Source organism: Mobula hypostoma, chromosome 17 (assembly GCF_963921235.1).
Source record: "Mobula hypostoma chromosome 17, sMobHyp1.1, whole genome shotgun sequence".
In the NCBI taxonomy this organism is placed as follows: Eukaryota; Metazoa; Chordata; class Chondrichthyes; order Myliobatiformes; family Myliobatidae; genus Mobula; species Mobula hypostoma.
Window position 1 is genome coordinate 13,846,391 of NC_086113.1, and position 26,405 is coordinate 13,872,795.

Consider the following 26,405-nt stretch of genomic DNA (forward strand, 5'->3'; position numbering starts at 1 on the left):
AGCACTTTCTCAGCAGTTAACATAACAAAGAAGCCACTTTATTCTAACTTAACAAAGAAGCCATTTTCATTAGCCTTAGCAGTAACATAAAAGAAGAAACCCCTTACACAAGTGTAAACATAAAAGTTATTTTAATATCCACTATACTCCACTGCATATATTAGAAACATAGAAACAGAAAACCTAGAGCACAATACAGGTCCCTCAGCCCACAAAGCTGTGCAGAACATGTCCTTACCTGAGAAATTACCTAGGGTTACCCATAGCCCACTATTTTTCTGAACTCCATATACCTGTCCAGGAGTTTCTTAAAAGACCCTATTGTATCCGCCTCCACCACCATCGCCAGCAGCCCATTCCACGCACTCACCACTCTCTGTGTTTAAAAAAAAACTTACCCCAACATCTCTTCTGTACATCCAAGCACCTTAAAACTGTGCCCTCTCGTGCCAGCCATTTCAACCCTGGGAAAAAGCCTCTGACTATCCACACGATCAATGCCTCTCATCATCTTATACACCTCTATCAGGTCACCCCTCATCCTCCGTCGCTCCAAGGAGAAAAGGCCGACTGAACATTAAAGGTTCTGTCATGTATTCCTTTCTATGACTTAATAGATTTTCTTTGAATAAGCTAAATACATTCAGTACATACTCTAATTAGAGGAGATAAGTAAAAAATGGCCCCTAAATGTATTTCTGTATGTTCTTGGTCTTCTGTTGCTGTAGCACATCAGTTTCAAAGTTCGATGTTCTGTGCACACAGAGATGCTTTGCTGCACACCGCTGCTGTAATGCGTGGTTATTTGGTTACTGTTGCCTTCCTGTCAATTTGAACCAGTCTGGCCATTCTCCTCTGACCTCTCCCATTAACAAGTGTTTTCACCCTCAGAACTGCCACTCACTGGTTTTTTTTTTGGATTTTGCACCATTCACTGTAAGTTCTGGAGACTGTTGTGCGTGAAAATCCCAGATCAGCAGTTTCTGAGGTACTCAAACCACCCCATCTGGCACCAACAATCATTTCACGATCAAAGTAATTTAGATCACATTTCTTCCCCAGTTGGTTTGAACAAGAACTGAACCTCTTGACCACGTTGGCATGATTTTTTGCAGTGAGTTGCTGCCACATGATTGGCTGATTAGATATTTGCATTAATGAGTATGTGTACCTAATAAAGTGGCCACTAAGTGTACTTTCTCCTTCCTTTTCTCAGGTCATATAACAGCTCTAACCTGATGGAGGATCTGAAGATTTTGTATAAATCCGCAGGTCATCAAGGGAAGGGAATCACCTTCATCTTTACAGATAATGAGATCAAAGATGAGTCTTTCCTTGAATATTTGAACAACGTTCTGTCATCTGGCGAGGTAAGTTAATCAGTTAGTGCTGTCAACGCCTTGCCATATTTTTCAGGTCTGTAGAACTCTTATGATTATTTTTATTACCACTGTCGCAGTCCTTCTGGCGAAAAAACTTGTCATGTTTAAAATAAAATAAAGAAGCACCAGTTTCTTCCATCTGTGGTTCATAGGCTCTTTCATTAACTGGGCAGGGTAGGAATAGCTGACAGCATTCCCAATTCTTATCAGCTTGGTGTGGGAATGAATCTTGGGTCTAACTGTTGGCAGATTGCATGCTCCACTACACTAACTTCCTGTTATTATTAGTTGCTGTCATGTTAACATTAGGTTTTCAAATATTATTTTGATCTTAGATTTCTAACCTCTTTGCACGGGATGAACTAGATGAAGTTATATGTAATCTGATACCAGTAATGAAGAAGGAGTATCCTCGCAGGCCCCCAACTGTTGAAAACTTGTATGAATACTTCATGACTAGAGTTCGTCAGAATCTTCATGTAGTACTGTGCTTTTCACCAGTGGGAGAGAAATTCCGTAATCGAGCACTCAAGTTTCCAGCACTCATTTCAGGCTGCACCATTGACTGGTTCAGTCGTTGGCCCAAAGATGCCCTTGTTGCTGGTAGGTTGAAGCACATAACATCAGATTGACAAAGTTTCTAATGTTGCAGAATGCTGTTTGTTTAAAATTGCGAAGAATATATCAATCAAATATTTGATGAATAATATGGAACTGTGAAGGGAATTTTCTGATGGTTAACTTTTGGTTTGAGCACTGAAGGTGCTCAATGTATTTTAAAGCAGATATTTAAATGTGCTAAAATCAGCCTTAAAGCAATTCAAAGAGGAGTTTGAGTAATACTCTCAGTGGTGTTTGTACAAATTGATATCTAACAGGCGACAATAACGTTTGTCTATTTAAGATGTAGATTTGTTTAATGAATTTTATCATTCTTGCTGTGTGTTGCTGGAGTAAATATATACAGTAATTATAGAATAAGCATGAGTACCAGTAACTCTGTGAGTGTTTTCATGCTCTCTGTAGTGATGTTTTTATCCTGGGGATTCCTCTTGTATTTAATGAATGATATCAAACATGGGACCGTGAGATAGTTGCTTTTGGTTAAGTGTTCTGAGGAATTTACTGGATAACTAAAGTCTTACTTTCTTGTTGTGTTAAAAATAATGTGTTCTGAAATAAACAAGTGGGTTTAAGATGAACCAAGTTAGTTTTAATCTAAAATAACCACAGTTTATATTTCTATGATGATAGCTATCAGCAGCCAAATGCCTCAGGGAGATTCAAAAGAGCATCATTGGATACCTTTATTTCTTATAAAGATATACAATAAGATTTTGAAGGAATCTAGTGTGTAATCAACTTTTATATGTACTTGTTTATATTGTTTCACTTTTATAGTAAAAAGATTCTTGAAGAACTGATTTTTCCTTTTTGTTAGTGTTGTGGTAGTTAATAGAGTATTTCTGTGTCACTCAGTTACCCACTCCCACATGGAAGGTGTTCACATATTGTACAAGCGAGGCTATCAATAAAGTTCAGTTGAATATCCTGCAAGGCTGGTGTGCTCTGCACTATCCCTCTATAATGAACACAACAGTTAGGTTTTACTATTAAATTAAATATTTATAGTAAAGTAAACTTTAATATTGAGAAGCCAGTACGTAGATATTGCAGTTTTAATTCCTCGGCAGTAACCGAAGATTAAAGTGAAAATATGGCTACTTTCTTTTATGCAGAACAATTGTTCACTTTGTTTGTAGTATAAGTACAAACAATTTAATTCATTTCCCTTTTTATAGATTAAATTGGTTGTTTTTTTTCCAACAGTTTCTGAGCACTTCCTATCTTCTTTTGAAATTGACTGCACCACTGAGGTCAAAAGGGAGGTGGTGCAATGCATGGGATTCTTCCAAGATGGAGTGGCTGAGAAATGTGTGGACTATTTCCAAAGACATCGCCGATCCACTCACGTGACACCAAGATCCTATCTCTCATTCATCCAGGGATACAAAGCAGTCTACAAAGAGAAGCACACTGAGTTCCAAACGTTAGCAAATCGGTAGGAATTTAATGCAAACAACTTTTTTTACAGAAGTGAATTTACTCTTGCCAAAGTAAGTTACTAGTTAAACTGACATTTATTCTGACTTCCCTAAGTGCATCATTAGTCATTTCGTGGGTAATAGACAGAGGGGTAAACAGGATCAAGGATCAAGATGGGGAAGAGAGCTAAGTTCGATACTGTACCACAGTAAAGATATTGTATGGGCAGATGCATTTGTACCCTTTTTGCTGAAGAGAATAGCATGGATATCGTGTCAAGCTGTTGGATGGAGGTACAAAAGACTTTTTGTTTTAAGAATCAGAGTCAGGTTTATTATCACTGATAAATGACATAAAATTAGTTATTTTGCAATAGCAGTACAGGGCAATACATTTTAAACTATAAGCTGCAATAAGATGTATATAAAGAGTAGAGGAGAGCAAAAAGTGAGTTAGTGTTCATGGGTTCATAGTTCATTCAGAAATCCGATGCCTTTTATATAATGTTGAGTGTGGGTCCTTGGGCTCTCGTACCTCCTCCTCAATGGTAATGATGAAAAGAGGCCATGTTCTGGATGGTGAAAGCCCTTAAAGATGGAAGCCACTTTCTTGTGGTACCACTTTTTGAAAATGTCCTCAATGGTGGGGAAGTCACTGCCCATAAAGGAACTGACTGAATTACAATCCTATGCAGCTTTTGATGATCCTGCACATTGGTGCCGCCGTACCAGGTGGTGATTTAAACAGAGTGCTCTCCATGGTGCGTCTGTACAAATTTGCTGAAGTCTTCAGTGACATACCATTTTTATAAGCATTGATTTAGCAAATCATGTGTAATCTTGGCTAAAACAACCTTTTTTTTCCCCCCTGACTTATCTCCTGTCACTACCATATTAATTGCATACACGAAAATACCACTAATCCATAACCTATTACTCCTTCACCCTGACATCATTTCATATTTCACCATTAAATTATTAACCTTAAAGTAAAAGAAGCTGTATTGTTATACAATGAATATAGAATTATTAACATGATAAATTTACTATGTTACTTAGTAAAGCTTGGAAAAAGTGCAAAATGGGAAAGCATAATTAATTGAAACTTGGTGCTGAAATGGATTTACCTGATTTCATATTGTTTTAAGATAGCTACTCTGCCAAAGAATTTGTTGAACCAAAATATATCTGTTCCACAGAATGAATACAGGCCTTCAGAAATTGAAGGAGGCATCAGAATCAGTGGCTGCTCTGAGTAAAGAACTGGAAGTGAAAGAGAGAGAGCTACAAGTAGCCAATGAAAAGGCCGATATGGTGTGTATTTTAACAAAATAATATTTCAGAAATCTTTTTGTTCTTAACTTGTTTACATAGTTAAAACTTTAGTCGTACATATTTAAAAGATTACATTTCCTTGTGACCAATTAAAAAAAATCTGGCTTTAAATGTGGGCAATTCTCTGGGTTTTGTGAGTTGCAGGAGGAAAAATTACTGGACACAGATTTAGACGACGAGTCCATTTTCTCTTTTCCCCGATCCCCCCATCATCCAAATCCACTGAATTGTTCGGAAAGTGTAACCAGATAAAAAATATGCTGAGTTTTCCCACACTGAATGAAACATTTTCAAAATAGGAACATATGTCAAACCTTAAAACACCAGTCCGTTGACATTGTTACAGACCTTAGCCTAAACCCACTAGTGAATCCTGACGAAGGGTCTCGGCCAGAAACGTCGACTGTACCTCTTCCTAGAGATGCTGCCTGGCCTGCTGCGTTCACCAGCAACTTCGATGTGTGTTGCTTGAATTTCCAGCATCTGCAGAATTCCTCGTGTCTACCTTTTAATAGTAGCACAGACATAAACCGTGTACCAGTGATGAGTTGAAACACATCCTGATTTATATTTTACATACATTCGAACTCTACATCGAATCTAACCCCTACTTTTACAGATGGTTTAGGAAGAGGTGTGTAGATCCTGTGTACTGTATGGATCACCTTGGAAATTATGGTGTTAAACTAAAAATAAGATACAATCCCAGTAAAATGACATCAATTGTTCACTTGATTGTTTAATCATTTGTTTAAGTTCCTATATGTTAACCAATTAAGTGCAAATTGACCAGTGAAATACAGCCGCTTTTGCTTAACTAGTAGGTAAGAAGCATATATATCAAACACTGATTTTAAAACTAACCATTCAAACTGGTGAATGTTTTCAAAGCCTTCATGATTAAATCTGCAAAATGGACCAACCAAATTGATCTTGTCATTTAAAAAAAACTGTTATTTACACATATTTCACACTTGCACAGATAAATACTGTATATCACAAAATACATTAAATATTTGCATAACTATTAAAATACATTTTCAAAGTGTTTAAGTATGCTTGTAAGAAACTTGTTGTTCACTGTCTTGTAGAGCTCTGTGTCAAAATGTGTCATGAGGTTTATAACCTCCAATCTTCATATGTACTGTAGAACTTCAGGACCTGAAAGAGGAGGTTGTTTGCGATCTTGCAAGAGAAATGGAAAAATATCTCTTTAATTTATCCATATTGCTGCACATAATCATCCGAGAACACTGTTGCTGCATGCACCATTTCTTCTGTAGGAAGAGGTACAGTCGCCGTTTCAGGCCGAGACCCTTCGTTAGTCCTGACGAAGGGTCTCGGCCTGAAACGTCGACTGCACCTCTTCCTAGAGATGCTGCCTGGCCTGCTGCGATCACCAGCAACTTTGATGTGAGTTGCTTGAATTTCCAGCATCTGCAGAATTCCCTGTGTTTGCACCATTTCTTCACCTGTTTGTATATTGTATGAAATGATCATGCAGAGATCAGCCATTGTCAAACTGATCTAAACCAGAATTCAATCCCATTTTCAATATAGAGATTCAGTGTTTGTTTTGAGACTAGAATTGATAGCTTATGAATTTTTGTTTTGTGTGTTTTTCAGGTTTTAAAGGAGGTTACTGTGAAAGCTCAAGCTTCTGAGAAGGTAAAGGTAGAAGTTCAAAAGGTCAAGGATAAAGCTCAGGCCATAGTTGATAGTATATCAGCAGACAAGGCCATTGCAGAAGAGAAGCTGGAAGCTGCAAAACCTGCTCTGGAGGAGGCTGAGGCAGCTCTACAGGTAAATTAAGTCATTTATTTCTGCTGTCTTGATTTTTGAACCTTAATAAAGTGTCTTGACCTGAAACATCGACTGACTATTTCCCTCCATTGATGCTGCCTGACCTTCAGTGTTCCTCCTGTGGTTTGTGTATTGTTCCTTATTTCTAGCATCTAGACTCTTGCATCCTCGCTTACTTTTTTCTATTTTTGTTATCCTGGATCTCTGGGAAAGAGCATTTGCCTGACTAATGAACAGTTGAACAAAAATAGTTGTACTTAAAAAGCATTGAAATTCATGGTGTTACTGAAGCAATTGGACTGTCATCTGAAAAAGTAGAGGTTATTTTGTCTATTTGCATCATTGGATGAAAACTGGGAACAAAGCACCAAAGGCTTTCTTCTAAGTTGTCCATTAGCAGTAAATGGCTGCCCATTTGAAATACAATCTGCAGGCTCAGTTTGTAGTTCTTGGTGAAATTATATGTTGCTAGTGGGTAAAACATTGAGTTAACAAATGCACATAAATTTAGCAAAATCAGTATCTCTGTCTAGCAGTGGTCAAAGGCATTGTATACAGTATTCAATCCTTTGACTCTGCTCAACCAGTCAATAAGATGATGGATGATCTCTCACTGCCCCATATTCTTTGATTCCCTTGACAACCAAAAATCAATAATCTTGTTCTTGAGTTACTTAATCGGTCAATAAAACAGTCCTTGGGTGATGGGGAATCATAAACTTAATTAAAGAGATTTCTCTTCTCAGTCTGAGATGACTGACCCTTTAATTCTGAAACATTTGTCCCTGGTTTTGGACTATCAATTCAGGGAAAATGGTTAGACCAATCTTGCTAAACTCTATATGTTGCACTGTGATCGTCACTCATTCTTTAAATTGGTAGGACGATAGGGCCAAACACTGAAGATTACAGTTATCCCTTGAGCTGCAATCTCAGAAAACAGTGGATGTGTGAAGCACATTTTTCTTTCCATATTCACTGGATACATTGCCTGGATTTGGGGGAAGTTCAGCAGTTCCATCTGTAGCTGTTCATTGCCGTTTCGTTTCCTATACAGTATTTGCTGTTGAACTCTGCCTAAGGCTCACCACTGCTTATGGAGGGAATTCACTCAAAAAATCTGCACCACTTTTAACCTGGTGCAGTAAGTTCTTCAGCGGACCTGGGCCCCAGAGCGTATCGCTGCGGCAGGGCCCGAGTCCTAGGGGGGACAACGACCCGCTGTTTAACTGCAGGCCCACAGAGATTGAAAAGGCAGGGGATTGAGACTGGAGACGAGAGTCGGGCTGATTCTGCTCGCTCTTCCGCGATGTTAACTCCTCTCTCCACAGTGCTGAGACTGTGAGACTGCTCTGGCTGCTCCAGCTTCATATCTGCGAGCTTCGTGGATGTTTGCCCTGCTATGTGATGAACTGATTTTCAGCATCTGCGGAATTTCTTGAGTTTATAGTGTTCAGCTCCGCAGAAGCCCTGTTGCAGCTGGAGGAACACTGAATGCCAGGAACTCATGGGCCTGCTCCAGCTGCTCCGGGCTTTGTGTCTATGGATTCATTTCATTTGGAATGCTGTTGCTTGCTTTTATTGTTGGCATGATTTGTGTGTATTTCTCCTCTCTCTACGCATTGGGTGTCGGTCTCTATTCAAATTGAGTTCCTTCAGGTTTCTTGTTTTGTGGCTGCCTGTAAGCAAACAAATCTCAAGGTTGTATAATTTCTACATACTTTGATAATGTACTTTGAACTTTGAATTTTGACTGGAACAAAGATAAATGATTGTATTTCGGGACAATTCTCATTTATATGTTTTTAAATTGTTTTTATTTTAATACTTTAGTTTTTAAAAATACTTCTATAGATTGAGTAGTTATATAATTCCATTTTTAGAATTTACATGGATCAGTTAACAATCCAGAGGTTGTGGATCTATGATTTTCCATGCATCAGTTCCAAACCCAGTTCTTCAAAATCTCTCAGTAGAGGCTAATCTTAATAGTTCCTACCTGGAACATGTACCCTATCACTCAGTGTTCCTCCTGCTGCAACAGGGCTTCTGCTGAGCTGAACGCTATAAACTCAAGAAATTCTACAGATGCTGGAAATCCAGAGCAACACGCACAAAATGCTGGAGGAACTCAGCAGGGCAGGCAGCATCCAGGAAAAGAAATAAACAGTTGGTGTTTCAAGCCGAGAACTTTCATCAAGACCAGAACATAATGAGCAAAACACTGCAGGGATGACTGACTTTGGAATTTGAAGACAATTTGATTACCCAGCAAATCCAATGAGTTCTTTAGCCGGAAGATATTGAATCTGTTAAATTTTACTTTATTACTACATGCAGTTCCTGACATACTCTATATATTTTTTAACATTATCAGTGTGCTAAATTTGAAAGAAATAGTTGGAAGATTGGTAAAACACAAATAATTTGCATCAATCTCAAGACACTGAGGAGCTTGTCTATCCATACTCATTCAGATTGCATTGATTTATGATAAATAAGCAATAAAATTTCAGACACAGCCTACAATGGCTCAGTAGTTCCAGAGTAAATTAAGTGCATTAGATGAAAATAATTTATGTTTTATGACGCCTGCTTTTGTTCTTGTGTTTACCTGCATAGACTATTAAGCCAGCTGATATCGCTACAGTGCGCACGCTGGGTAGACCACCTCATCTCATCATGCGTATCATGGACTGCGTACTGTTGCTCTTCCAGCGAAGAGTGAACGCCGTCAAAATTGACGTCGAGAGGGCTTGCACAATACCTTCGTGGCAAGAGTCTTTGAAGCTCATGACTGCAGGAAACTTTCTGCAAAATCTTCAGGTCAGCAAACTATTCAGAGTTCTTTTCTTTCTTAGCTGAATAAAGCATACTATTTGTTTTCGAATTTTTGTCAAAATAGAAAGTGCACGTAATTGATAGGATTTTTTCAGAGCTACACTCATATGAGCATTCAGTATCTATTTAGAAAATTGTAGGTTTAATTTTAGAAATTGCTAACTTAAGAGAGTATGTTTTGGCAATAGTTTTATTTAGAGTTTAATTACCTCTTTTGTTTAAAGTATGTGTTCTCAAAGCTAAATTGTTCTGCAGGTAGGAAGGCAGGGTAACTAGCATGTAAGCATTACCTTAAGTATTGCTGAATTCATATTATGTGGATCAACAGAAACTATATTTTAACACTATACTTGCTCCATGCTTCAATACTTCTGTTATGGTTTCAAGTATCTAGTTAAAATGTGTTAGCTGCCAAAACAGAAACTTGCATAAAAATGAGGCTAACTATACCAGTTTGAAGTTTTTGATGGCCCCTTTGTAATTTAAATTTTGCTAGTTCTTAAATGCATTTTTTACAAGAACATACAGTACAATGCAATATTACTCCCAAAGCATGTGACCAAACAGCAAAACTTGGTTTATAATTATGTAAAAAGATCATAGTAATGGTCTTTTAATAGATAGAATTAGATTTTTTCGCAGTTAACAGTGAACCTTGCTAATGTTTGTTTATGTTATTTTACCATTCTAGCAATTTCCTAAAGACACGATTAATGAGGAAGTCATTGATTTACTTCAGCCTTACTTTGAAATGACTGACTACAATATTGAAACAGCCAGGAGAGTCTGTGGCAACGTAGCAGGAATTTGCTCCTGGACAAAGGCTATGGCGTCCTTCTTTTCCATTAACAAAGAAGTTTTACCACTAAAGGTACTGTACATTAAGGTGAAAGTATTTAACATTATGCTAAACATTTCTGAAAGTTAGTTTCAAAGAAAAACTTTGCAGTAAAAGATTGCAGAAGCAGGATGAGAAAAACAAATGTATGATCCATGGGTACCTGCTGAATAGATTTAGGTCAAACAGAACATTTCTGTCACATGTATCTATAATCTATCCCCATCAAATCTATTTAACCTATTCACAATATATCTTTGTATGGACTGAAGGTAGTAGGATCATCGTAGATCAGGATTATCAGTCAGCCTGAAAAGGGAAATGAACTGTAAACATGGTAATAGAAGAATATCTGGACCTCTTTTAGGTGGATGTAAACTTTAACACTGAATCATACGAGAGGTATTAGGAAATCTGACTTGAATGAAAATATGGCCCTTTGAAGAATTTTTGATAAATGAAGAAGGAATTGGAAAGGGAGAGTAGCCTAGAGTGCAAAAGACAAAAAAAATTAGAACTTCTAAAATCTCTTCTAACAGTGATAAATGAAAAATTAGGAGCTGGGTGAAATGTGGGACAACAGTAAGGTGAGAAAGTGGTGGAGGTAAATCGCAGGAGGAGAACAAGGAGTGGAAGGAAGGTATCAGAAGACTTAAATTGTTGGAAAAAGTAAAGGACTTGGGGGAGTTTGTTTGGGAAGGTTTTGCAGAGAACATCTATGTTAAATTTAATACATCGAAGGACAAGAAATTGATATGAGTATGAGATTGAAGGTCGCAATGAAGTTTGTTGCAAAACAAGCTAGAATAGGTGAGTTTAGATTATCTATCGTAGAAACAGCAGGAAAGGTTAAGTTGTTTGTAGTTATGCCAAAGGGCTGTTTCGCAAGCAGAGGGAAGGTTAATCATGCTGCAGTAAATAAAGATGACTTTTAGAGCTAGCTCCAGGATTGTTCACCATGACAAAATTGTGATCTGTCTGTCTGATTGGCTTGAGACTCTAACACAGATAGGGGCAAAAGACAAATTTTGTTGAGTCAAAAATCATCCCTTCTTTTATGCTGCAAGAAGTTGTGGCTATTAGTTAAGTAACAAAAGTATATAGATGCTTCTTTCTGTTATCAGTAAATAAGCAGAAGCTGTCCCTGCATCCTTGGATGATGCCATGCTGCAGACCCACTTATTTTGTAGATAAAATGCTGGCATTTATAATTTGCAGTTTGAAGCCATAGTTTAAGAATGCATATATATATATATTTTTTTTTGTGTCTTAGGCTAATTTGGCAATCCAGGAAAATCGGCTGGCCATAGCCATGTTAGATCTCCAGAAGGCACAAGCAGAGTTGGATGCCAAACAAGCAGAGCTGGATATTGTACAAGCAGCATACGACAAGGCCATGACAGAGAAGCAAGTGAGTGTTAAATGATAATAGATTTTTTTTTTATTTTAACATATACTTAGTGTATTCCTTCAATTACAAGGAATAACTTCTCATCCCTAACTATATGTGAAAATATATATTGCTTTTAGGACTACTGATTAGACTGTACAAATTCTTTAAGCAGTATGAATCTACAGATGAAAGATTCTTATTATGCATGTCACAAAGCAACTAATTGAGAAAAAAATGTTATCTATTGCAACACACATCAAAGTTGCTGGTGAACGCAGCAGGCCAGGCAGCATCTGTAGGAAGAGGTGCAGTCGACGTTTCAGGCCGAGACCCTTCGTCAGGACTAACTATTGGCCAGTTTGGCTGTCTTGGGTAGATACCACATACACAGACAATAATTAATGTGTCAATAACACGCAAGTTAAGTACTCCTCATAGCCTACTATGTGAAGTATATTTTCAATTCTATTAAAGAAGGTTCTAGCAATGAATCTTGCCTATGTTCTCATCTGGTGAAAACTAACACCCAAGCTGAGAGCTTCCTATCACTTTCCAGTGCAAGGTAAACTGATATTCAGGAATAAATACTTACTTCAAAATTCAAACATAGGGAACAAAGTGGTGGATTCAGCAAAAAATAACCCAGTTCTTGGTTGAAACATGCACCCCATTCAGATGTTGCTAGGGTTTTAAAGGTACTCCACAAAGACCTAAATGTAACAACCTAACTTTATTGTGCTCATGTTGTCAAAAGATGTGCTGAATTCAGTGCAAATGTCAAGGAGATCTATTCAAACCTAAGGAATCAGTACCACTCCTTATTGAATGTTACTTAGACAAAGTGCAAAAGAAAGTCAGGGTAAAGAGTGTTTTTCAGATGGGACTTCAAGGTTAACAAGATGGCGCTGATGATCATCGGTGACATTCTGTGGATTGTGCCCACAAGAAAATGAATCTCAGGGTTGTATATGGTGACATATATGTTTTTTGATAATAAATTTACTTCGAATCTTGAAGGTCCACCACTGAGAATACCTCAGACGTACCATCTTTCTCCGTGTCCTGAAAGACGTAGCTGTCACTCAGGTATGCATCAAGTGAATATGAAGACATTATCTATTTTGACTTTACATAATAAGAATAATTTCACAATTCGGAGATTTGACAGATGAGATCTGAGGCGCAATTTCAGATGAGTTTCTGACTGTGAGCTTTAGTTGCACCTGAAAGTTACACGGTAATTAGTCTGTTTTCAGGAGTCATATGCTATTTCATGATCATGTGTCCCTGATGTCCATTAAGTCTAGTTGAAATGCTTCTCCTTGTTAGGCACTGCTGGAGGATGCTGAACGATGCCGATGTAAGATGCAGACTGCTTCCAGTCTCATCAGTGGACTGGCAGGTGAAAAGGAACGGTGGACCGAGCAATGCAAGGAGTTTTCAGCACAAACCAAGCGGCTCGTGGGTAAGTACAGTCTCTATTACTGAGTTCAGCAAGCCATTCCTGCCAGTGAGTTGTGTGATAACACAAGAGAATAGAATTGGCTGTTGCAGCATTGGAAATATTTTTATTACATTTCAATATTATGATTTAATTTAATTTACATGAATATAGGGTAATGTGATTGCAAGTGTGATTCTAATATGTATTTGGTATTATTTTATCTTTTTTTTGATTTATAATATATATCTTGTACTCTGTATTCTTATATGTAGAAACTAATAAAAATATTGAAAGAGGAAAATATTGAAAGGAAATATTTTAAAATTAGTAAAATGGATAAAGATATGAATGTTAAATCTAACAATAATTCTGAAATATGGATGCAACGTGGATGATAGCATCATGAAAGGTTATTCATCATTAATATTTTTCTGACAAAAGAATTAAAGCAAGGAAATGTATTTTAATAATATGTGGAAGCTTTTATTTCAGTTGAATAGTAAAGTAACAGTTGCTTCAAATTCAGGCTTTATTTACATCAGTGTCACAGTTTTAAGACACATAACTGCATCTATGATTGGGTTTCACAGCCATGCACCGATTTCTTTGGGGAAACTGGTTAACTAGAGTAAAAGGGGGAAAAAAAAAGTATTTAAGCAGCATTGATTTCCCTCTTGGTTGTTGTGACTGCCTTTGATTTTCCTGGCTTTGAGCTTTTTTGTGGTCCAGGAATATTTCAATGCAGGCTGGTGTGTGGCAGGGCAGGGCTTTTGTTGCCTTTCTTTCAAGGACATGAATAACTCTGAACTAGAGAGGATTGGTGAGAGTGCAAAGAACTACTGAAGAAGCTTGATACTTGTACCTTTTAATTTGTGTGCTACATGAAGAACTCAGCAAACCTTTCCGTTATTGAAGGGTCTTTATACAAGCCGTACCTCCAGAGATTATCCTTCAGAATCAGGTTATTTATCACGATCTTAAACGAAGTGAAATCTGTGTTGCAGCAGCAGCACAACAATGACATAAAATTATTATAAATTATAAAATAGATAAATAGTTCAAAATCAAAGGAACAATGAAGTAATGATCATGGGCAGAGATCTTGCGTGGGAGGCTAATAATAAGACTTTTGATCCAATTAACAGCCTATATCTACTCCAGATAAAGTATTGTGTACATCATTTCAGATGCAGGAACAGTTGGTTCTGAAAATTAGCCACTGCACTTTAAAAATTCTTCATTGAATGTAAAGTACTTTGAGGATCCCCATGACCCAAATAGTCTCTAATAATGGAACCCTTCCTTCTTTTTCTATGAAGTACTTTAATCATTCTCAATTACTAATTCCAGAACTGTAATTTGCCTTCACCTCTAGGCTTTTGCAACTGTAATTCCTTTCACAGAAGCATTCAATAGCTGTTGCTTCCTTTACCTCTAATTGTATCCTCTATTACTGTATTACTAACTTAATTTGAGGCATTAAATAATTAAATTATAATTGAAAGCAACACACACAAAACGTTGAGGGATCTCAGAAAGTCAGGCAGCATCTATGGAAATGAATAAACGGTTGATCTTTCAAGCCGAGACCCTTCGCCGGGGCTGGAAAGGAAGGGGAGTAGACACCAGAATAAAAAGGCTGGGGGGTAGGAGGGGGGGAAGGAGGATAGTTTGAAGGTGATAGGCGAAGCCAGATGGGTAGGAAAGATAAAGGGCTGGAGAGGAAGAGGAAGGAATCTGATAGGAGAGGAGAGTGGACCATAGGAGAAAGGAAAGGAAGAGGGGTAGCAGGGGAGGTGATAGGCAGGTGAGAAAAGGTAAAAGACTAGAGTGGGGAACAGAAGAGGGGAGGGGAGGGAATTTTAGTTTCAATTAAAATTGAAGTGCTAATAACTAAGTTTTTTTTTAGGTGATGTTTTATTGGCCACTGCATTTCTGTCATATTCTGGCCCCTTCAACCAAGAGTTCCGAAATTTATTACTGAAAGATTGGGAGAGAGAAATGAAAGCTCGCGGAATTCCCTTTGCCAACAACCTCAGTCTTACGGACATGCTAATTGACATCCCAACAATTGGAGAATGGAACTTGCAAGGTCTACCAAATGACGAGCTCTCGATACAGAATGGGATCATTGTTACTAAAGCAGCTCGTTATCCTTTACTGATTGATCCACAAAACCAGGGCAAGATATGGATAAAAAACAAAGAGATTACAAATGAACTTCAGGTACCAGATTGTTCCTTCAATTTCTTCAAACAGTTCACGTATCGTACAAGCTTTATCTTTCCATATCATTGAAAGGCATGTATTCTATATGTGTTTAGTGAATTGAGGCTTTAGAATATGTTATTTAACTTCAATTTAACAAATGTGCTAAGAGAAACAAACAGGGTAAAACATCATTGATTTTCTTTCAAAAACATTCTATTTTCCATAATGTGAACTATGTATATTTTTAGATGAGAATTTCAAAGTTATTTGAGTAGTCACGTTGATTACCCTCTTATTCCATTAAATTTAGCACATAAACAAAATGCATAAATATAATCAATAGGGTGATCTTGACCTTGTAATTAGTGATGGAACGTCAAAGACAACATAATCAAAATGATGTTGCAGTTGCATAAAACTTTGGTTAAGCTATATTGTGTTCATTACTGGTTACTGCACAGTAGGTAGATGTGGAGGATTTGGAGAGGGTGCAGAAGAGGTTCACCAGGATGTTGCCTGGAATGGAATGTATTAGCTATAAGGAGAGGTTGGAAAAACTCAGATTGTTTTCTTGAGGGAGTATATAAAATTCTGAGAAGCATAGTTTGGGTAAACAGTCTATTCTCCTGATTGGAAACATCAAATACAAGAGGGTATAGGTTTAAGGTGAGAGGAGGAAAGTTTAAAGGGAATGTGCACAGTAATCTTATTTTTACACAGTGTGATAGGTGCCTGGAAATCTCTGCCAGGGGAGGTGGTGGAAGGAGATATGGCAGCAATATTTACACAGGCATGTGATTGGGGTGGGAGTCAGTGTGGAATTGAGGGGTTCAGATTATGTTGGGATTAGTTTTGATTCCCATCATGTTCTGCAGACAATTCACATGCTTACTGTTCTATGTTAAAATATACCAGGTGTATTCTGAAGATTTTTAATACTTTTCCAGATCACTTCTCTAAATCACAAATACTTCCGAAATCACATGGAGGATGGGCTTTCTCTTGGAAGACCAGTGCTTATTGAAGATGTAGGAGAGGAATTGGACCCAGCACTTGACAATATCTTAGAGAAAAACTTCATTAAAACAGGCTCCACATACAAGGTAAAGTGATACTGATCGTTCAACTTTGCTATGGTAAGTAGAGCTGAATGGCGAAAATGTAGATTCAGAGTTGAACTGAATTCACTTCAACATTTTTTGGAATAAAGTTTAGATTTTCGTGAAACAGGTCTAAATAATATATGTGTACTTTTATGTTCTTCTTTTACTCCTTCTTTCAGCTGTACTTTTCAAAGCCATATGGACTCAATACGCCAAATAGCCTCTTTTTTTGGGAAGAGAATGTCAGAAATAAGAAAATGTTTTGTTTACCCTTGCTGTTTTTATTTTGTATTTTTACCCTTGCTGTTTTATACGGTGAATGTATCCCATGTCATTATGGTTGGTTGTGGATTTGAAAAACTGATCTATTCTGGTGCTTCCCTTCTTTCTTCCTAGTCTATTTGTGGAAATCTCCTTGTAGGATTCCTGCTAACAAATGCAAGCCTTTTTTGTCTCAGAAAACTGAAGGTTGTGTCTTAGTAAAACCATAATTCCAGGTTTTTAAAAAATAATAGCTAACTCAGAGTGAAATAGACAGTTATTGCATGAGGTTGAGGGAAAGAGCAGCTTATATGATGAAGGGAATTCCAACTTTGTGTTCATGTTTTCCAAGGTCATGTTTTATCTTCTCATTGTACTCACTGGATAACACAGAAGTTTACTCACTGAAAGCTGTCTCTAAGCCTCTCTCTGTGTGAAGCAGAAAGGCAGAGGGACACAGGAACAAGTTGAAAACCTGGCAGGTTTGTGCCTGCCCATATTATCAGCCTGAAAGCCACACTTGTTTGCTTGCTGTGTAATTCAAAACTTCACATTAAAGATCAATTTCTCTCTCATCAGGTGAAATTGGGTGATAAAGAAATTGATGTAATGAATGGATTTAGGCTCTACATCACCACACAGCTTCCAAATCCAGCGTACACACCTGAGATCAGCGCTTGCACCTCCATCATTGACTTTACCGTCACCATGAAGGGACTGGAGGACCAGTTACTGGGGAGGGTCATTCTAACTGAAAAACAGGTATATTTGTACGGCTCTGTTTTATTGCTCTAAGTTTCAGCATCTACAATCTCTTGTCAATTAGAGAATTTGCACTGTTTATACTTTTTGGATCCTGTGTAACAGTGTTTTGAATGTATTCCTCTATTAATTATACATAAACTATATAATTATACTTAGACTATATTATTTTGATTTTATTTTTCATCTTTAATGTCAAATAATCGTAATGTTGTTAAAATTTCAATTGCTTTAAATGATAGTTGTGAATGAGCCCAGGTTCTTGGCTTTCATGGCTTTGCTTTTAGATTATTTGGTCTAATAAGGAAAAGGGGGGAAAATATGATGAGACCACACATGAAGTATTGTGTTCGGTTCTGGTTGCCTTATTATAGGTGTAGAAGCTTTAGAGAGGGTGCAGAGGAAATTTACCAAGATGCTGCCTGGGTTGGGGAGCATGTCTTGTGAAGAAAGATTGAGCGAGCAGGGGGTTTTCTCTTTGGAGTGAATGAGTTTGACAGATGACTTGATAAAGGTGTACAAGATGATAAGAGGCACAGATAGCGTGGCAGCCAGTGCCTTTTTCCCAGAGTGGCAGTCCTTAATATGCAAGAGCATAATTTTAAATTGATTGGAGGAAAGTATTGAAGGGTGCTGAAGGTGGTATTTTTTTACTCAGATCTCTGATTGGACATTACCTCATTACTTTTTTGCATTACTTATTAATTTAACTATATATGTAATGCTCTGCTTCATATTTTACTGTTATGCTGTATGTATTTCATTTTGGCAGTTCTGTAAGAGCGGCTTGTTTTCAGCTTGCTCCATTTTCAGCCTGTTTGGGTTATTGTTGAAGATAAGAGTTGAGAAATGTGTACCATCCAATTAGGATGGTTGAATTAAGGGGAGGTTTCTCTGTTGAGGGATACCAAGGTTGGGCTTGGGGTTTTTAATCGTCAGGAGATGAAGAAAGAAGACGCTGGAGAGAACCGGTCATAGCATACGATCTGGTGGGAGACCCGTTTGTTTGAGAGGGATTGCGAGTGACGTTCGGAAGGTGGTGTGGGCATTCACATTGACCAAGGGCCCAGGGCGTGAGTGACAGAGAAGTTCAAGATGAACTCCAACTTCTGCACATTTGACTGTTTAATTAGAATGGGCCCTTTTCCTTCTGTTATTCTTTACAAACCCTTCAGTTAAGATTCATAAATATAATTCCTTTAATCGTATGCAGGGTGCTGTCTGTTATTTTGTGGCATTAATTTGTAACAGGGTAGCAAATTACACAGCATCCACACAAATCAGAGTCTCAATCTCACGAGTTTGGCGGGACTTGAGAGTGTCTTCTCTAGACTTGTGCAGCCAAGGAAACCGGGATATTTCCTGTATATATATTTACTGTAATTAGTTGGCACATGGCCAGGTGGTTAAGGCGTTCGTCTAGTGATCTGAAGGTCGCTAGTTTGAATCTTGGCTGAGGCAGCGTGTTGTGTCCTTGAACAAGGCACTTAACCACACATTACTCTACGACGACACCAGTGCCAAGCCAATGCCCTTCCCTTGAACAACATCGGTGATGTGGAGCGGGAAGACTTGCAGCATGGGCAACAGCCGGTCTCCCATACAACCTCCTGGAAACCTTCCAAGATGAAAATCCATGGTCTCACGAGACTAACGGATGCCTATTACTGTAATTCACAATTGTTATTGTTATGTAGTGCAATTCCACTGCTGCTGCGTAACAACAAATTTCATGACATATGCTGGTGATGTTAAACCTGTTTCTGATTTCTGATTTACATTAGGGACATTTAAGAGAGACTTTGATAGGTACATGGATGAAAGAAAAATGGAGGGCTATATAGGAGGGAAGGGTTAGCTTGATCTTGAGTGGTTATAAGGTCAGCACAACATGCTGTACTGTGTTGTATTGATCTACTGCCTGTTTTGTTTAAAATGGCCAATAATAAAAAATGGGTTTGAGAGCATTGAATGCATTGGTACTGATAGCTCTTTCACATAGCCTTTGCAGATATATTGTGCTCTAGTTTGTGAAGAGGATGAAAGGAGACCAGATTGATCGTAGCTAGTTGAGGGAGTGAGCAAGTAATAGAGATGTAGTTGTACCTGGATAACAGTGACGTTATCAACTTCATCGAAAACAAACAGAGGGCAGGGTATAATTTTAATGATAATAGGTTAGAAATGCATTGTACACTAGAGCAAAGAATTCCAGTTATATAGGCCTTGGTGATACTTCATGGAGCAGACTGTGTGCAGTTTTAGTTTCCTTACTAAGGATACTAAAGGAAAGGAAAAAGAGGGCAGCAAAGGTTCACCAGATTTGCTCTAGGAGTGACAGATTTGCTCTACATGAAGCAATTGTGTCAAATAAGCCTATGTTCACCAGAGTTTTGAAGAATAAAGGTGATCTTACTAAAACATACAAACAAGGGGACACAGTCTCAGGAAGAGGGGTAAGATGTATAGGGCTGGGATCAGGAGAAATAATGCGCTTGTGGAATTGTCCACCTTTGGGGGTCAAGTCACTTTGGACACAGAAAGCGTTAAGGAATATGGAGAGAGTATACATATACAGGCAACATACATCAAAGTTGCTGGTGAACGCAGCAGGCCAGGCAGCATCTGTAGGAAGAGGTGCAGTTGACGTTTCAGGCCGAGACCCTTCGTCAGGACTAACTGAAGGAAGAGTGAGTAAGGGATTTGAAAGTTGGAGGGGGAGGGGGAGATCCAAAATGATAGGAGAAGACAGGAGGGGGAGGGATAGAGCCAAGAGCTGGACAGGTGATAGGCAAAAGGGGATACGAGAGGATCATGGGACAGGAGGTCCGGGAAGAAAGACAAGGGGGGGCAACCCAGAGGATGGGCAAGGGGTATATTCAGAGGGACAGAGGGAGAAAAAGGAGAGTGAGAGAAAGAATGTGTGCATGAAAATAAGTAACAGATGGGGTACGAGGGGGGAGGTGGGGCCTTAGCGGAAGTTAGAGAAGTCGATGTTCATGCCATCAGGTTGGAGGCTACCCAGACAGAATATAAGGTGTTGTTCCTCCAACCTGAGTGTGGCTTCATCTTTACAGTAGAGGAGGCCGTGGATAGACATGTCAGAATGGGAATGGGATGTGGAATTAAAATGTGTGGCCACTGGGAGATCCTGCTTTCTCTGGCGGACAGAGCGTAGATGTTCAGCAAAGCGGTCTCCCAGTCTGCGTCGGGTCTCGCCAATATATAAAAGGCCATATCGGGAGCACCGGACGCAGTATATCACCCCAGTTGACTCACAGGTGAAGTGACGCCTCACCTGGAAGGACTGTTTGGGGCCCTGAATGGTGGTAAGGGAGGAAGTGTAAGGGCATGTGTAGCACTTGTTCCGCTTACACGGATAAGTGCCAGGAGGGAGATCAGTGGGGGGGAATGGGGGTGACGAATGGACAAGGGAGTTGTGTAGGGAGTGATCCCTGCGGAATGCAGAGAGGGGGGGGAGGGAAAGATGTGCTTCGTGGTGGGATCCCGTTGGAGGTGGCGGAAGTTACGGAGAATAATATGTTGGACCCGGAGGCTGGTGGGGTGGTAGGTGAGGACCAGGGGAACCCTATGCCTAGTGGGGTGGTGGGAGGATGGAGTGAGAGCAGATGTACGTGAAATGGGGGAGATGCATTTAAGAGCAGAGTTGATAGTGGAGGAAAGGAAGCCCCTTTCTTTAAAAAAGGAAGACATCTCCCTCGTCCTAGAATGAAAAGCCTCATCCTGAGAGCAGATGCGGCGGAGACGGAGGAATTGCGAGAAGGTGATGGCGTTTTTGCAAGAGACAGGGTGAGAAGAGGAATAGTCCAGATAGCTGTGAGGGTCAGTAGGCTTATAGTAGACATCAGTGAATAAGCTGTCTCCAGAGACAGAGACAGAAAGATCTAGAAAGGGGAGGGAGGTGTCGGAAATGGACCAGGTAAACTTGAGGGCAGGGTGAAAGTTGGAGGCAAAGTTAATAAAGTCAACGAGTTCTGCATGCGTGCAGGAAGCAGCGCCAATGCAGTTGTCGATGTAGCGAAGGAAAAGTGGGGGACAGATACCAGAATAGCTTTGGAACATAGATTGTTCCACAAAGCCAACAAAAAGGCAGGCATAGCTAGGACCCATACGGGTGCCCATAGCTACACCTTTAGTTTGGAGGAAGTGGGAGGAGCCAAAGGAGAAATTATTAAGAGTAAGGACTAATTCCGCTAGACAGAGCAGAGTGGTGGTAGAGGGGAACTGATTAGGTCTGGAATCCAAAAAGAAGCGTAGAGCTTTGAGACCTTCCTGATGGGGGATGGAAGTATGTAAGGACTGGACATCCATGGTGAAAATAAAGCGGTGGGGGCCAGGGAACTTAAAATCATCGAAAAGTTTAAGAGCGTGAGAAGTGTCACGAACATAGGTCGGAAGGGATTGAACAAGGGGTGATAAAACAGTGTCGAGGTATGCAGAAATGCGTTCGGTGGGGCAGGAGCAAACTGAGACAATAGGTCGGCCAGGACAGGCAGGTTTGTGGATCTTGGGTAGGAGGTAGAAACGGACCTTCCTGATGGGGGATGGAAGTATATAAGTACATATACAGTATGCCTTTTTGGTCATATTGAATGGCAGAGCAAGTTCAGGTTGACCGCTGTTTGTTTTTCTCTGCTCTGCAATCACTTGACTGCAAATATTTGCAGGCACTCTAGTTTCACTGATGGCCGGTGCTACTTAAAAGAACTTTGCATCTCTTGTATGGCAGGAGAACTGTGACAGTTTTCAGTTTGGGCTTAGAGCTATTGTATGACTAGAAATCTAAGAGAGTACCCATAAAAGACTTTGGATAGTGTGCTTAAAGTTTGATAGAAAAATGAAAAGGAAAGGAAATGTCTTCTTTCTTCAGGGAGGCATTATTCTCATTTGAATAATTTTAATGGTCTTGCATTCTTGACAGCTCTACGAATCTTATTTTAAGGAGGGACATAACGAGAGGTGCAACATAGAATTTCTCATTTGCAGGAAGATGAAGCACCTATTGCCCATTACTAATTATTTTCCGAAATTGATGGTCAGCTACCTTCTTGAATTACAGCGGTCGTGAAGATCATCTGTAGGATTGCTGGGTAGTATTCCAGGATTTTGTGCCGGTGAAGATGGAGGAACAGTGATTTACTGTATTTCCAAGTTGGAAGGTTTGTGACTTGGAGAGATATTTGCAGAGGAGGAAAAATTTTGCAAAGTAGGGTGATATTCCTTGTCACTTAGAAGCAGTGGGTTAAGTTGATGGGAGTTTTTAGAATATTAAGAAGCAATGTGGTAATATCCCTTGGTTGGGGAGTCAAAGATTTGGGATATCCTTTGAATAAGGGGTCCATGGACCCCAGGTTGGGAACACCTGCTTTAGGTATTAATGCTGGCTTTACCTGGGGAGATATGGCTGGCTTTGAGCTGGAGGAAGCACTTCTACAAAGTGTAAATTCTCTTCTGTAATGTCAATTTGGTGATGGATCAGGTGTCAATTAAAAATGGAATTTTAGGAACCAATGGTCCCATGTAAAATGAAGTAATGATATGTAGAATTCAAATACAGGTCATCTCACTGAATGTTGGGTAGAATCAAATGGTTTACTTCTGTTTCAGTGTAACACTGATGAAAAGATGTGTAGCAGTTTTGGCTTTGCTGTCATTAATGGCACAAAGGAAGTATACTGAAAAAAATAGAAGTAAGAGAAATGCGTATCATCGGTCTCTCATTCAAGTTATCAGCAGCCTGAAACATGCAACTTTTTTCATGAAAATGATCAGCTACAGATAAAATTTCCAGATTAAAATAGCAATTTCTCTCTGGGATCCTAAAGTATCTTACATAACACCTGTTCATCAGTATTAGATTGCAAATTTCAACAATGCATTCATAACTCAGTATTTTGTCTTGCGGCTCATCACCATATTATATAGGTTGTCTTCCTGTTTAATTGTTATACCTTTGAAGATTCTTCAAGTATTTTTCAAATTTTAAATAATTGTTTTGGAGCGACTTAATGAGATTGCAATCTTAAATCAGCAGGAGATTCCTGCAACCCTTTACCAATTGGACCAAATTTGGCATTGTTTGATTGGAAGCAATGAATTGCTAACATCAAGGATCTCTTCATATGACTCCCGACTAGTCAGTTCTGACATGGTGCCTCCTCCTCCAGGTGTTGTTATGTGTGACTGACAGAGATGCGCAGGACATTGCTGCTTTTTTTTCCAATTTCAATAATTAGTTCTATTTCTTGCCAAAACTCCAGACCAGAATTAGTTTTGCAGATTACCTGTATTTTTATGGGATGGGAATGCGTAAACATGAGCTATGTTGTGTAGAAAGGTACAGTTACCATTTCCATCTCTGAATGAAGAACTTGCCGCACACGATTTTTTCTATTCAGTCCTGAGGTTAAATTAGTTACTACTTCTGTTTATCAGTGGTCATAAAAAAAGAGGCAGCTTATGAAGGTTTCATATTTACTCAGCGCTTCTTAAATCATTGGTCTACTTTCTACTGCAGGGGTTTCCAACCTGAGGTCCACAGACCCCTTGCTTAAAGGTATTGGTCTGTGGCATAAAAAAGGTTGGGAACCTCTGGTCTACTGTAACCACCATGAAAAATGGCTGAGAACTGCATTGTTGGCAAGCTGAATGAAAATGCATCTGTACTATTTGAGACATGTTCAGTTTTGAATGCTTTAGAGATTCCAGTTAATGCACATTATAATTGCGCAGTTTCAAGTATTGTATGATGTGATTAAAAACAGGAACTGGAAAAAGAACGAACAGATTTAATGGAAGATGTGACATTAAACAAGAGGAAAATGAAAGAATTGGAAGACAATCTATTGCATCGTTTGACGAGTATAAAAGGTTCCCTTGTGGAGGACCAAAGTCTTGTCATGGTCCTAAGCAGCACCAAAAAGACAGCCGAGGAGGTCACTCAAAAGCTACAGATAGCTGCAGATACAGAGATACAGATTAATGCTGCCCGTGAGGAATACAGACCAGGTGAGAACAGATGGTGATGGAGAAAGAATATTGGGCTGGGCTTTGATCTGAGTAGAGAATAAATGATGCCAGACGTTTGTTAACAGGCACTTGCATATTGACCCACTGTGTTGGCTTTTGCACTGTAATTTTTTTTAGATTATGAAAACACTCAGTCCTCTTTTATTGTCATTTAGAAATGCATATGTGCATTAAGAAATGATACAATGTTTCTCCGGAGTGCTATCACAGAAAACAAGACAGACCAAAGACTAACACATAATTATGACATATAGTTACAGCAGTGCAAAGCAATACCATAATTTGATAAAGAACAGACCATAGACACAGTAAAAAAAAGTCTCAAAGTCCTGAGTCGATCGACTCCCGAGTCCCCAACAGCAGGCAGCAAAAGGGAGAAACTCCCTGCCATAAACCTCCAGGCACCGTCAACTTGCCGATACTTGGAAGCAGCCGACCACAGCTGACCCTGAGTCCATCCGTCTGAAAACTCCGAGCTTCCGAGCAGCCTCTCCGATACCGCCTCCCGAGCGCCAACCTCTGCTGAGTGCCTTCGACCTCTCCCCGGCTGCTGAAACACGCAAAGCTGAGAATTTCGGGGCCTTCAGCTTCGGAGATTCTGGTTACCACACAGTAGCAGCCTCAGCAAAGCAGGCATTCCAATTGCAACCCAGCAGGAAACTGCAGTACCTTCACCTGAAAGTCAGGTGCCTGTGTGAACAGTATAATTACAGCATGATCTGGTGTACAAAATCAAGAAAAAAATTGGATGAATCTAGAGGAAGAGAAAGGAAAATATCTTTCAGTTTAAATATACACTCTTTGGCCACTTTATTAGGTTTGCCTGTACACCTTGTTAATGCAAATACCTAATCAGCCAAACGTGTGGCAGCAGCTCAGTGCCTAAGAGACATGGTCAAGAGGTTCAGTTGTTGTTCAGACCAAATATCAGAATGGGGAAGAAATTTGATCTAAGTGACTTTGACTCTGGAATTATTGTTGGTGCAAGACAAGGTGGTTTGAGTATCTCAGAACCCGGTGATCTCCTGGGATTTTCATGCACGACAGTCTCTAGAGTTTACAGAGAATGGTGAGAGAAACAAACAACATTAAGTCAGTGGCAGTTCTGAGTGAAAATATCTTACTAATGAAAGAAGTCCGTGGAGAATGGACAGACTGGTTCAGGCTGACAGAAAGGTAACCGTGACTCAAATAATTACGCATTGCAATAGTGGTGTGTAGAAGAGCATCTCTGAATGCACAACACAATGAACCTCGAAGTGGATAGGCTACAGCCACAGAAGATCACACCAGGTTCCACTTCTGTACTCAATAACGTGGCCACCGATAATGTGTAGCAAAGGTGATGAATTTTTCAGTAGTGTGCAATTGGAGCTGCACAGTACGATCTTGGTATCCTTCCTTTATGAGAAACAGCAAGTAAACATGTAACTAGTGTGTTAGCATTTATGGCATTGAGATCAAAGTACAAATGTAAGGAAGTCTTGAGGGGATTTACAGGATTTTGTACAGTTTTGGTCTCTGTATGTAAAGAAGGATTAATCTGCCCTGGAGTCAGTCTTGAGATTGATTGCCAGAATGAGTAGTTTGGACTATGAAGAGAAACGTGATCCAGTGTACTAATGTTCACAATTTGGTGGAGAACTGCCTGTGAGCTGATCTTTGTGAGTTAGTATGTATTTGATTTCAATATTTCTGTACACCGTTTCTGCCTGGCACCCTTAACCTTTTGCTTCATCATTGGACTCAACTAAATCCAGGGACTGTGCTCAATTATATTGCTCTGAGAGTCTGTGCATCCAGCCCCTCGGCTGAATGCCTTTCTTGATTGGTATACAAATGAAATTCTGACATGGATTGTAAAGGTTCTTATACGTAGTTTCCTTATTTTACAGAAAGTTAATATTTTCAAATAGTTACAAGGTTCATTTATTGTC

General features: G+C 39.2%; 1 protein-coding gene across 1 annotated transcript in view; it reads left to right on the forward strand.

The window, feature by feature from the left end:
• dnah5 (dynein, axonemal, heavy chain 5) overlaps positions 1–26,405 on the forward strand; it is a 249,007-nt gene that overhangs the window by 185,666 nt on the left and 36,936 nt on the right. The window contains exons 54-66 of the mRNA XM_063069583.1: positions 1,217–1,370; positions 1,718–1,985; positions 3,213–3,444; positions 4,627–4,741; positions 6,389–6,565; positions 9,188–9,391; positions 10,098–10,277; positions 11,518–11,655; positions 12,967–13,102; positions 14,991–15,307; positions 16,240–16,395; positions 17,236–17,418; positions 24,204–24,447. Of these exons, the coding sequence (XP_062925653.1) occupies positions 1,217–1,370; positions 1,718–1,985; positions 3,213–3,444; positions 4,627–4,741; positions 6,389–6,565; positions 9,188–9,391; positions 10,098–10,277; positions 11,518–11,655; positions 12,967–13,102; positions 14,991–15,307; positions 16,240–16,395; positions 17,236–17,418; positions 24,204–24,447 (2,504 nt within the window). The remainder of the gene's footprint in view (positions 1–1,216; positions 1,371–1,717; positions 1,986–3,212; positions 3,445–4,626; positions 4,742–6,388; positions 6,566–9,187; positions 9,392–10,097; positions 10,278–11,517; positions 11,656–12,966; positions 13,103–14,990; positions 15,308–16,239; positions 16,396–17,235; positions 17,419–24,203; positions 24,448–26,405) is intronic.